This window comes from Oncorhynchus clarkii, chromosome 14 (genome assembly GCF_045791955.1).
Source record: "Oncorhynchus clarkii lewisi isolate Uvic-CL-2024 chromosome 14, UVic_Ocla_1.0, whole genome shotgun sequence".
Taxonomy (NCBI): Eukaryota; Metazoa; Chordata; class Actinopteri; order Salmoniformes; family Salmonidae; genus Oncorhynchus; species Oncorhynchus clarkii.
The window spans coordinates 27,487,219-27,500,174 of NC_092160.1; the positions used below are offsets into that span (position 1 = coordinate 27,487,219).

At 48.6% G+C, this 12,956-nt stretch overlaps 1 protein-coding gene across 1 annotated transcript in view; it reads left to right on the plus strand.

Moving 5' to 3' along the window:
• LOC139366482 (cytoplasmic FMR1 interacting protein 2) overlaps positions 1-12,956 on the plus strand; it is a 46,273-nt gene that overhangs the window by 30,092 nt on the left and 3,225 nt on the right. Inside the window, exons 13-28 of the mRNA XM_071103995.1 lie at positions 325-464; positions 795-942; positions 1,130-1,283; positions 2,654-2,810; positions 2,990-3,086; positions 3,196-3,272; positions 3,365-3,473; positions 4,166-4,285; positions 4,668-4,867; positions 5,053-5,140; positions 5,246-5,389; positions 5,533-5,623; positions 6,347-6,477; positions 12,070-12,142; positions 12,273-12,367; positions 12,656-12,894. Of these exons, the coding sequence (XP_070960096.1) occupies positions 325-464; positions 795-942; positions 1,130-1,283; positions 2,654-2,810; positions 2,990-3,086; positions 3,196-3,272; positions 3,365-3,473; positions 4,166-4,285; positions 4,668-4,867; positions 5,053-5,140; positions 5,246-5,389; positions 5,533-5,623; positions 6,347-6,477; positions 12,070-12,142; positions 12,273-12,367; positions 12,656-12,894 (2,063 nt within the window). The remainder of the gene's footprint in view (positions 1-324; positions 465-794; positions 943-1,129; positions 1,284-2,653; positions 2,811-2,989; positions 3,087-3,195; positions 3,273-3,364; positions 3,474-4,165; positions 4,286-4,667; positions 4,868-5,052; positions 5,141-5,245; positions 5,390-5,532; positions 5,624-6,346; positions 6,478-12,069; positions 12,143-12,272; positions 12,368-12,655; positions 12,895-12,956) is intronic.

Consider the following 12,956-nt stretch of genomic DNA (forward strand, 5'->3'; position numbering starts at 1 on the left):
GAGGTGGTGGTGGTGGAGGTGGTGGTGGTGGAGGTGGTGATGGAGGTGGTGGTGATGGAGGTGGTGGTGATGGAGGTGGTGGTGATGGAGTTGGTGGTGATGGAGGTGATGGAGGTGGTGGTGATGGAGGTGGTGATGGAGGTGGTGATGGAGGTGGTGATGGAGGTGGTGGTGGAGGTGGTGATGGAGGTGGTGGTGGAGGTGGTGGTGATGGAGGTGGTGATGGAGGTGGTGATGGAGGTGGTGGTGGAGGTGGTGGTGATATTTGTATTGTTTTTGTATATTATTATGGACGTGGTGATAATGAGGGTATCTGTGTTGTAGGTGTTGATGGGTCGTATGGAGAGCGTATTCAACCAGGCCATAAGGAACACCATCTATGCAGCCCTGCAGGACTTTGCCCAGATGACCCTCAGGGAGCCTCTACGTCAGGCCGTACGCAAGAAGAAGAACGTTCTCATCAGGTACCATACTGGCTGCACTCATTCTTGTTCAACTAGTAACACATTTCAGGCAAGAGAACCTCCTAAGATGTTCTGTAACATCTTGTTTTCTAGGTGGTCTTGATCAATAAAAAAAGGTTAAAGTCCCCTCAAAGGCTTGTGTGCATATGGCACAATTCTCACTGTTTGCTAGAGACAGAATAACCATGGACCTTCTATAGTTAGCTAGTCTGTCCTAAATGGCACCCTAACCCCATGGGCACTACATAGGGAATAGTGTTCCATTTGGGTTACGTCAGATGGTCATTTCCTATAATGCTGATTCTCTGATAACCCTTGGTCTCTCTCTAGTGTCCTGCAGGCAATCCGTAAGACCATCTGTGACTGGGAGGGGGCTCGGGAGCCTCCCAATGACCCCTGTCTCAGGGGGGAGAAGGACCCCAAGGGAGGGTTCGACATCAAGGTGCCCCGCAGAGCTGTGGGACCCTCGAGCACACAGGTACACCAGGGGGAGAGAGAGAAGGATAACAGAGGGCTAGGGGAATTAGGAACAGGGGATGGAAGAGACAGATGTTGGTCAGGGATAAAGGCAGGTTGTAGGGGCAGGATCAAGTACAGGGACTTTGAAGGGAAATGGTAAGAATAGTATTATTTAGTTTTTTCTCTCTCTCTCCCTGTCTCGCTAGCTGTACATGGTTCGTACCATGCTGGAGTCGTTGATAGCTGATAAGAGTGGTTCTAAGAAGACTCTACGCAGCAGTCTGGATGGACCCATAGTACTGGCTATAGAAGACTTCCACAAACACTCCTTCTTCTTCACTCACCTGCTCAACTTCAGCGGTATGTACACACACACACACACACACACACACACACACACACACACACACACACACACACACACACACACACGCTTTCCTACCAGGGCTCAGGATAAGACCCATATGCAGACAGTTAGAATAACAGACGTTTATTATAAAACGGGGCAGGCGAACTATAGGTCAGGGCAGGCAGAGGTCCAGGGCCGTGTCAAAGTGTACAGAACGACAGGCTCAGGGTCAGGGCAGGCAGAGGTAAGTAATCCAGGGCAGTGTCAAAGGGTACAGAACAAATTATCAAAACCGGGATAACTAGAAAACATGTGCTCAAGAAAACAGGAGTAGGAAAAACACGCTGGTAGGCTTGACGAGACAAACTGGCAACAGGCAAACAGAACACCGGTATACATGCACAGCGGAGAATGGGGAAGATGGGCCACACCTGGAGGGGTTGGAGACAATCACAAGGACAGGTGAAACAGATCAGGATGTGACACTTTCTTACACTACCACCCTCAAGATCGTCATCAATCCCCACCTTGTACTTTTTTCTTTCCTTTCCCTCCTGTAATAATATCATGTTATTCACCTTCTGTCCTGTAATAATATCATGTTATTCACCTTCTGTCCTGTAATAATATCATGTTATTCACCTTCTGTCCTGTAATAATATCATGTTATTCACCTCCCCTCCTGTAATAATATCATGTTATTCACTTCCCTCCTGTAATAATATCATGTTATTCACCTCCCCTCCTGTAATAATATCATGTTATTCACCTGCCCTCCTGTAATAATATCATGTTATTCACCTCCCCTCCTGTAATAATCATGTTATTCACCTCCCCTCCTGTAATAATCATGTTATTCACTTCCTCCTGTAATAATATCATGTTATTCACTTCCTCCTGTAATAATATCATGTTATTCTCCTTCTGTCCTGTAATAATATCATGTTATTCTCCCCCCTCCTGTAATAATATGATGTTATTCACCTCCTCCTGTAATAATATCATGTTATTCTCCCCCCTCCTGTAATAATATCATGTTATTCTCCCCCCCTCCTGTAATAATATCATGTTATTCACCCCACCTCCTGTAATAATATCATGTTATTCTCCCCCCCTCCTGTAATAATATCATGTTATTCACCCCACCTCCTGTAATAATATCATGTTATTCACCTCCCCTCCTGTAGAGGTGGTGCAGCACCGCTGTTACTACATATGGTCGATGCCCATGCTGAAATCTAATTGGGGGGGATTTTCCACAATGCTGGAAGGGGGACCCCGAGTGAAAAGGGACACTGCAGCACTGTTGTTTCCTGTCTCAAATGTGGTTCAGAAAGTGCTTCCTCTAATAATGTCATGTTATTCCCTTCCCATCCTGCAGAGGCGCTGCAGCACTGCTGTGACCTGTCTCAGCTGTGGTTCAGAGAGTTCTTCCTGGAGTTGACCATGGGTCGCAGGATCCAGTTCCCCATCGAGATGTCCATGCCCTGGATTCTCACAGATCACATTCTGGAGACCAAGGAGCCATCCATGATGGAGTAAGACCCTGTTTAGACCACTCTGTGTGTGTGTGTGTGTGTGTGTGTGCAGGTGAGAAAGAGGAAGTGATGGAAAGTGACAGAAAGATGGTGTGTGTTTGTCTCTCTGTTGTCATTGTGGCCATACTGAGTCTGTGTGTGTTTGTGCCTGCTGATGCCATCCTGACTGTTTCTCCCAGGTATGTGTTGTACCCTCTGGACCTCTACAATGACAGTGGCTACTACGCTCTGACCAAGTTCAAGAAACAGTTCCTCTACGATGAGATAGAGGCTGAGGTAAACTAGCACAAAACAAAGATGGCTGCCTCAGAAATCAAATAATGACAAGTAATTCATCGCCAATCCCCACAAGAGTAGTGAGTTACGGATGCTGTTTTTCCTACAGGTGAACCTGTGCTTCGATCAGTTTGTCTACAAGCTGGCTGACCAGATATTTGCCTACTACAAAGCCATGTCTGGAAGGTAAGAGACAGCTGGAAACTGAATCATGTTGATATGGGGTGGGGGGGTTAAATCAAGCAGTGAAGGATGTTGTTGTGTGTTTTGCTCCACAGTGTCCTCCTGGACAAGCGTTTCAGGGCAGAGTGTAAAAACTATGGTGTGATCATCCCCTACCCCCCCTCCAACCGTTATGAGACGCTGCTCAAACAGAGACACGTACAGGTAGGTCTGTCTTACATCGCCCTGGAATACACCCTGGCAAGGGTGACCACAGTCCTGCCTTTTGGCCCTTTGTTACTTACAAAAAGCATGTGTCTAATGGAGAGCTACAAAGGAAGGAAATAGCCAATTTAAACCGACAGATATAAGGTCATTTCGTAAAACTTGAGGCTCTCTATGCTTATTAGTTGTGCTTCAATTAGCTTGCTAGCTAGTTTGGTGCAGTGGGAGGGAGATTTATTTTGTGTGTGGGGGGAGGGGGGATTATTAATGTGTTGGCTACACTGTCCCGCGAATGTCCCGAAAAATCATCCCGCTGTCCCGAATTTGGGTATTTAAACTTGGTCACCCTAGTCCTGTCATACACCGCCCTGTCATACGCCGCCCTGTCATACGCCGCCCTGTCATACGCCGCCCTGTCATACGCCGCCCTGTCATACACCGCCCTGTCATACCTGTCATTGCGGTACACTTTCAGAGATCTTTGTGAGACTGACCACATGGTCAGTTTTTAACATTAAATCACACAACACCTCTCTCTCCTCTCCTCTCTCTAATTTCCTACTCTCTTCCCCCTCTCCTCTCTCTCTACCGCACTCCTTTCCTCACTCTATCTCTCTCATCCTCTCCCGCCTCTCTCACTCTCTTCCCTCCCTCGCTCCCTCTCTCTCATCCTGTCCTCTCTCTCTCTCCAGCTCCTAGGTCGCTCCATCGATCTGAACCGTCTGATCACCCAGAGGATCTCAGCAGCCATGTACAAGTCTCTGGACCAGGCCATCAGTCGTTTTGAGAGTGAAGACCTCACCTCCATTGTGGTGAGAACACCAGGAGAGGGGCATACTGTATACTGTGGTCTCAACCTTCACACACACACACACACACAACCCTCCTTCACACTCCCAGTCCTGGGTCATATGTACTCTCTCAGATAGCATACTGTCAGTCCTTGGTAACACACTAGGCTCATTCTCATAGGCCCTTTCTTGTCCTCTAGGGCCAATGTCCTACTGGCCACATTATATTACCAGCTTTAATTCTCTGTCTCACCATTCCACCCATCAGCAGTTGATGTTGTTTATGATGTTGATTTTTCTCTCCCATGACTCAATCACTCACTACCCCACCCCTCTCTCTCTTTTTCCCTCTCTCTCACTCACTACCCCACCTTTCTCTCTCACACACCACTCCACCCATCAGGAGTTGGAGTGGCTGATGGACATCAACAGACTGACTCATCGTCTGCTTTCGAAGCACATGACCCTGGACAGCTTCGACGCCATGTTCCGTGAGGCCAACCACAACGTGTCTGCCCCCTACGGACGCATCACGCTCCATGTCTTCTGGGAACTCAACTTTGACTTCCTCCCCAACTACTGCTACAACGGCTCCACCAACCGGTCAGTGGGGGGGGGGTCATTATTGATAGTCTCGGACATGTTCCCTAGCTTACAGTTCTTTGCAGGTCTACCAATACATCGCTCAGGTTCAGCAGTTGGTTATCTATATTGCATTTAGTCATTACCTAAGTGGACTCCTGCTCATGACCCCTTACCTCTAGCTCGTTCATTCTTTGTGTCCTCAGCTTCGTGCGGACTGCCATCCCCTTTACCCAGGAGCCTCAGCGAGACAAGCCGGCCAACGTGCAGCCGTACTACCTGTATGGGTCTAAGGTATGTACTGTATACGGTCTCCTATTTGAGTACAACTCTAGAAATGAGAAACATTTGTAACTATTTTGAGAGCATGCTTCTGATGTTTTTTTCACCCTCCCCCAGCCTCTGAACATTGCCTACTCCCACATCTATAGCTCCTACAGGAACTTCGTAGGCCCGCCCCACTTCAAAACCATCTGCCGTCTCCTTGGTTACCAGGGCATCGCCGTGGTGATGGAGGAACTGCTCAAGATAGTCAAGAGCCTGGTATTATGGGCTATTTGTGTCTTTTACTATTGTCTGAATGTACTCCTACATACCAGCGCTCTGTTAAAAACACTATATCCAACTAATCTCATCTTTTTACCCTCCTTCTCCCTCTTCATCTTCCTCTTCTCTTTCCTCTCTAGTTGCAGGGCACTATCCTGCAGTATGTGAAGACTCTGATCGAAGTGATGCCCAAGATCTGTCGCCTGCCGCGCCACGAGTACGGATCCCCAGGTCGGTTGATGTACTGTAGTCAGATGTAGTTCAGTGAATGTCTAGGCTTTATCTCAGAGGGCTAACACAGCCATGACTCATACAGACAATCCAGGTTTGAAACCCAGTTGGTCCCAGACAATAAAACTTCCTGTTGTTGCCCAATCATATTACAGTCGTCTGACAGATCAAATGAGATATGCAGGTTTACCATGTCTCTCTATGACCAGGGATTATAGGCTAGGTAGATTAGGGGTGTTCTGTACCGTAACAGGCTGTACTGAACATTTAATGGACTTCCTGTATGCCTGATCTCGGTCATAGAGAGCACAGTGACGGAATATACATCGTCATAGTCAACAGGATGCAGTTCATAATCCTACCATACCTGGATGTTCCATAATGATACTGATGTGTGTTTATCAGTCAAGGACAGTCCCTTTCGTAGTATAACTCCATGTGATCAGATCTGTTGTTTTAACATTTAACTCTTTTCACTTTGAAGATGTAACTTTTAACTGTGTTCAGGCCTTAATGGCCACATGCACTTGTATAATCTCCACCCAGCACAGCCAGAAGAGGACTGGCCACACCTCAGAGCCTGGTTCCTCTCTAGGTTTCTTAGCCCCTGTGCTTCTACATCTGCATTGCTTGCTCTTTGAGGTTTTAGGCTGGGTTTCTGTAACAGTGCTGATGTAAAAAGGGCTTTCTAAAATACATTGATTGATTGTCCTTCCCTGCCAGGTATCCTGGAGTTCTTCCACCACCAGCTGAAGGACATTATAGAGTACGCAGAGCTGAAGACTGACGTCTTCCAGAGTCTCAGAGAGGTGGGGAATGCCATCCTCTTCTGTCTGCTCATAGAACAAGCTTTGGTGAGTCCCTCCTCCTCTTCTCCTCTTTCACTTCTATCCCTTCCTCTCCTCTGTTCTGTCCTTCCCTCCTTTTCCCACCTTTTTCTGATTCACCTGTATACCTTTGTTTCTCTTTACCCTTCCCCTCTCATACTCTCATCACCTCTCCCCTCTCATACTCTCATCACCTCTCCCCTCTCCCTCCTCATACTCTCATCACCTTTCCCCTCTCATGCTCTCATCACCTCTCCCCTCTCATACTCTCATCACCTTTCCCCTCTCATACTCTCATCACATTTCCCCTCTCATACTCTCATCACATTTCCCCTCTCATACTCTCATCACCTTTGCCCTCTCATACTCTCATCACCTCTCCCCTCTCATACTCTCATCACCTCGCCCCTCTCATACTCTCATCACCTCGCCCCTCTCATACTCTCATCACCTCTCCCCTCTCATACTCTCATCACCTCTCCCCTCTCATACTCTCATCACCTCTCCCCTCTCATACTCTCATCACCTCTCCCCTCTCATACTCTCATCACCTCTCCCCTCTCATACTCTCATCACCTCTCCCCTCTCCCTCCTGTCCCCTCTCATACTCGCATCACCTCTCCCCTATCATACTCGCATCACCTCTCCCCTCTCATACTCTCATCACCTCTCCCCTCTCATACTCTCATCACCTCTCACCTCTCATACTCTCATCACCTCTCCCCTCTCATACTCTCATCACCTCTCCCCTCTCATACTCTCATCACCTCTCCCCTCTCATACTCTCATCACCTCTCCCCTCTCCCTCCTGTCCCCTCTCATAATCTCATCACCTCTCCCCTATCATACTCTCATCACCTCTCTCCTCTCATACTCTCATCACCTCTCCCCTCTCATACTCTCATCACCTCTCCCCTCTCATACTCTCATCCCCTCTCCCTCCTCTCATCCCCTCTCCCTCCTCTCATACTTTCATCCCCTCTCCCCTCTCCCTCCTCTCCCCTCTCATACTCTCATCACCTCTCCTCTCATACTCTCATCCCCTCTCCCTCCTCTCATACTCTCATCCCCTCTCCCCTCTCCCTCCTCTCCCCTCTCCCTCCTCTCCCCTCTCATACTCTCATCACCTCTCCTCTCATACTCTCATCCCCTCTCCCTCCTCTCATACTCTCATCACCTCTCCCCTCTCCCTCCTCTCCCCTCTCATACTCTCATCACCTCTCCCCTCTCATACTCTCATCACCTCTCCCCTCTCATACTCTCATCACCTCTCCCCTCTCATACTCTCATCCCCTCTCCCCTCTCCCTCCTCTCCCCTCTCATACTCTCATCACCTCTCCCCTCTCATACTCTCATCACCTCTCCCCTCTCATACTCTCATCACCTCTCCCCTCTCATACTCTCATCACCTCTCCCCTCTCCCTCCTCTCCCCTCTCATACTCTCATCACCTCTCCCCTCTCATACTCTCATCACCTCTCCCCTCTCCCTCCTCTCCCCTCTCATACTCTCATCACCTCTCCCCTCTCATACTCTCATCACCTCTTCCCTCTCATACTCTCATCACCTCTCCCCTCTCATACTCTCATCACCTCTCTCCTCTCCATCGTCATCACCCCTCTCCTCTCCCTCCTCTCCATCGTCATCACCTCTCTCCTCTCCATCGTCATCACCTCTCTCCTCTCCATCGTCATCACCTCTCTCCTCTCCATCGTCATCACCTCTCTCCTCTCCATCGTCATCACCTCTCCCTCCTCTCCATCGTCATCACCTCTCCCTCCTCTCCATCGTCATCACCTCTCCCTCCTCTCCATCGTCATCACCTCTCCCTCCTCTCCATCGTCATCACCTCTCCCTCCTCTCCATCGTCATCACCTCTCCCTCCTCTCCATCGTCATCACCTCTCCCTCCTCTCCATCGTCATCACCCCTCTCCTCTCCTCTCCATCGTATCCATTGTATCACCTCCCTCTTCTCCATCGTCATCACCTCCCTCCTCTCCATCGTCATCACCCCTCTCCTCTCCCTCCTCTCCATCGTCATCACCTCTCTCCTCTCCATCGTCATCACTTCTCTCCTCTCCATCGTCATCACCCCTCTCCTCTCCCTCCTCTCCATCGTCATCACCCCTCTCCTCTCATCCTCCCATTCCTGCTTTCTCTTATTCTCTCTCTCTCTCTCTCTCTCTCTCTCTCTCTCTCTCTCTCTCTCTCTCTCTCTCTCTCTCTCTCTCTCTCTCTCTCTCTCTCTCTCTCTCTCTCTCTCTCTCTCTCTCTCTCTCTCTCTCTCTCTCTCTCTCTCTCTCTCTCTCTCTCTCTCTCTCTCTCTCTCTCTCTCTCTTTCTGAGTATATGAGAGAGAGACTGATACATGTCAGGCTATTTCTCCTCCTTCTGTCTGGTTGAATATATCTGTTTCTATCTTCGTCTCAATAAAGTTTCACCCTCCAGAAATGTTGATATTGGCTGTATCTGAATTGCAACTCTATTCTTTATTACACGCTGGCAAACTACTACTACAGGTGGTAAGAATCTAGGTCTTGTCTTTGGTATAAAAAAACACACACCCTGACTGATCTCCATCTCTCTCTCTCTGTTGGTTTGGGCTGCCACACACCCTGACTGATCTCCATCTCTCTCTCTCTGTTGGCTTGGGCTGTCACACACCCTGACTGATCTCCATCTCTCTCTCTCTGTTGGCTTGGGCTGCCACACACCCTGACTGATCTCCATCTCTCTCTCTGTTGGTTTGGGCTGCCACACACCCTGACTTATCTCCATCTCTCTCTGTTGGTTTGGGCTGCCACACACCATGACTGATCTCCATCTCTCTCTCTGTTGGTTTGGGCTGCCACACACCCTGACTGATCTCCATCTCTCTGTTTGTTGGTTTGGGCTGCCACACACCCTGACTGATCTCCATCTCTCTCTCTGTTGGTTTGGGCTGCCACACACCCTGACTGATCTCCATCTCTCTCTCTGTTGGTTTGGGCTGCCACACACCCTGACTGATCTCCATCTCTCTCTCTGTTGGTTTGGGCTGCCACACACCCTGACTGATCTCCATCTCTCTCTCTGTTGGTTTGGGCTGAAACACACCCTGACTGATCTCCATCTCTCTCTCTGTTGGTTTGGGCTGCCACACACCCTGACTGATCTCCATCTCTCTCTCTGTTGGTTTGGGCTGCCACACACCCTGACTGATCTCCATCTCTCTCTCTGTTGGTTTGGGCTGCCACACACCCTGACTGATCTCCATCTCTCTCTCTGTTGGTTTGGGCTGCCGTGTTTCTCTGTTTTTATATTCTATCTTCCATCTTACTTTGACACACAACGTTTTATCTCCGGAGGACAATGAATTCCAAAGATTGAGATTTTGAAATTATTGTAAGAAATAAAGAACAATCCAAGATTGCAATCATTATTCTATCATTATTGGAAATAAATTGATAATAATCACTTTTTATCTTAAAGTATCTCTCCATGTCCTTGCCTCCCATGATAGAGGTGACCTGTGTGTTTCTGGGTGGCTGTCTGTAAAGTAAACTCAGCAAAAAAATAAATGTCCTCTTACTGTCAACTGTGTTTATTTTCAGCAAACTTAACATATGTAAATATTTGTATGAATTTAACAAGATTCAACAACTGAGACATAAACGGAACAAGTTCCACAGACATCTGACTAACAGAAATTGAATGATGTGTCCCTGAACAAAGGAGGGGTCAAAATCAAAACTAACAGTCAGTATCTGGTGTGGCCACCAGCTGCATTAAGTACTGCAGTGCATCTCCTCCTCATGGACTGCACCAGATTTGCCAGTTCTTGCTGTGAGATGTTACCACACTCTTCCACCAAGGGACCTGCAAGTTCCCAGACCTTTCTGGGGGGAATAGCCCTAGCCCTCACCCTCCGATCCAACAGGTCCCAGACGTGCTCAATAGGATTGAGATCCTGGCTCTTCGCTGGCCATGGCAGAACACTGACATTCCTTTTTTGCAGGAAATCACACACAGAACGAGCAGTATGGCTGGTGGCATTGTCATGCTGGAGGGTCATATCAGGATGAGCCTGCAGGAAGAGTACCACATGAGGCAGGAGGATGTCTTCCCTGTAACGCACAGCATTGATATTGCCTGCAATGACAACAAGCTCAGTCCGATGATGTTGTTACGCACTGCCCCAGACCATGATGGACCCTCCACCTCTAAATCGATCCCGCTCCAGAGTACAGGCCTCGGTGTAACGCTCATTCCTTCGACGATAAATGCGAATCCGACCACCAGGGGTGGTGAGACAGAACTGCGACTCGTCAGAGAAGAGCACTTTTTGTCAGTCCTGTCTGGTCGGTGGGTTTGTGCCCATAGGCAACGTTTTTGCCGGTGATGTCTGGTGAGGACCTGACTTACAACAGGCCTACAAGCCCTCAGTCCAGCCTCTCTCAGGCTTTTGCAGACAGTCTGAGCACTGATGGAGGGATTGTGTGTTCCTGGTGTAACTCGGGCAGTTGTTGTTGTATCCTGTACCTGTCCCGCAGGTGTCATGTACCGATCCTGTGCAGGTGTTGTTACACGTGGTCTGCCACTGCGAGTATGATCAGCTGTCTGTCCTGTCTCCCTGTAGCGCAGTCTTAGACGTCTCACAGTACGGACATTGCAATTTATTGCCCTGGCCACATCTGCAGTCCTCATGCCTCCTTGCAGCATGCCTAAGGCACATTCATGCAGATGAGCAGGGACCCTAGGCATCTTTCTTTTGGCGTTTTCCAGAGTCAATAGAAAGACCTCTTTAGTGTCCTATGTTTTCACAAATGTGACCTTAATTGCCAACCGTCTGTAAGCTGTTAGTGTCTTAACGACCGTTCCACAGGTGCATGTTCATTAATTGTTTATGGTTCATTGAACAAGCATGGGAAATAGTGTTTAAACTCTTTACAATGAAGATCTGTGAAGTTATTTGGATTTTTACGAATTATCTTTGAAAGACATGGTCCTGAAAAGGGGATGTTTCTTTTTTTTGCTGAGTTTATGTGCTCAACTTCACTTCTACCTCCATACTCTCTGTCAACACTGACTTCTCTCTCCACGTCTGACTGTCACTCTTTACACCCTTATACCCTCTGGTCTGTCTGTTTCTCCCTCTGACTGCCTCAGGGGGTGTGTGGGTGGATGTTTGTACTGGTGGATCACAGCATGCAGATCATCCTGTCTTCCATAGTGTTTTAGTGGAGCTTTCCTGATCTGGATCTCTTGTCGTTTGCTGATTCCATATTCCAGTCATTCCTATTGGTTAGCCAGACCTGTGTGAGAGTAGCCTGTAGTGCGACTGGGGGAGGGGGGGGTGACCAGACCAAACCAATGACAGTGTAATGTACTGTACTTAGTGCACGAGCCATACACATGCCTAGGGTTATCTCATCATAACTGTACTAGCCTACTACTTTCTCACTTAAACACACGTTCTCACAGCTTATGTACCTCTGACTCCACTCCTTACTAATGAGTATAACACCTCCCTCCCATCACCACTAACTACCCCATGTAGTGTAAATGTGTCCAGGAGAGATGTTGGCTGGTGTTCAATGTCACCTCTCTCTGCCTCTGTCTGTGTGTGTGTTAACCACAGTCCCAGGAGGAGGTGTGTGACCTGCTTCATGCAGCCCCCTTCCAGAACATCCTCCCCAGGGTCTACATCAAAGGTATGTGGTATAGGTCCAGGCGTGTGGATCCAGATTGAGAACAGGGTGGATGGGTGGGATAAGGACTTCAATATTGTTATGCATATCTGTCTGATGTGATTGGTGTAGTAACGTGTGTGTGTGTGTGTAGAGGGGGAGCGTCTGGAAGTCAGGATGAAGAGGCTGGAGGCTAAGTATGCTCCACTCCATCTGGTGCCCCTCATTGAGAGGCTGGGGACCCCTCAGGTGAGCTCTACCTTCTTGTCATCACCATCATACCTCATCACCTAGCTCTCTGTCCTGACCCACAGCCATTAGACAGTTTCAGCAATCTTGGTTTGAAATGTAGAATTTGAAAGGGCAGCCATATTGGCACCAAAGTTCCAAGGCAATTACTTTCCCTATTTGATCTGCTCCTCCTTACTCCCTGTTCTCCTTCCTTCCTTCCTCTCCTAATGTATCCTTTCCTTCTTCCTTCCTCTCCTAATGTATCCTTTCCTCCTCCCTTCCTGTCCTAATGTTTCCTTTCCTCAGCAAATAGCTATAGCCCGTGAGGGGGATCTGTTGACCAAGGAGCGTCTTTGCTGTGGCCTGTCCATGTTCGAGGTGATCCTTACGAGGATCCGTAGTTTCCTGCAGGACGCTGTGTGGCGAGGCCCGCCCCCCACCAATGGCGTGATGCACGTGGACGAGTGTATGGAGTTTCACCGCCTTTGGAGCGCCATGCAGTTTGTTTACTGCATCCCCGTCGGCACTCACGAGTTCACCGCAGAGTGAGTTACTGTAGGGGGCATGGCAGTGTACGCACACTCACACACCATAACAATGTAGTTAC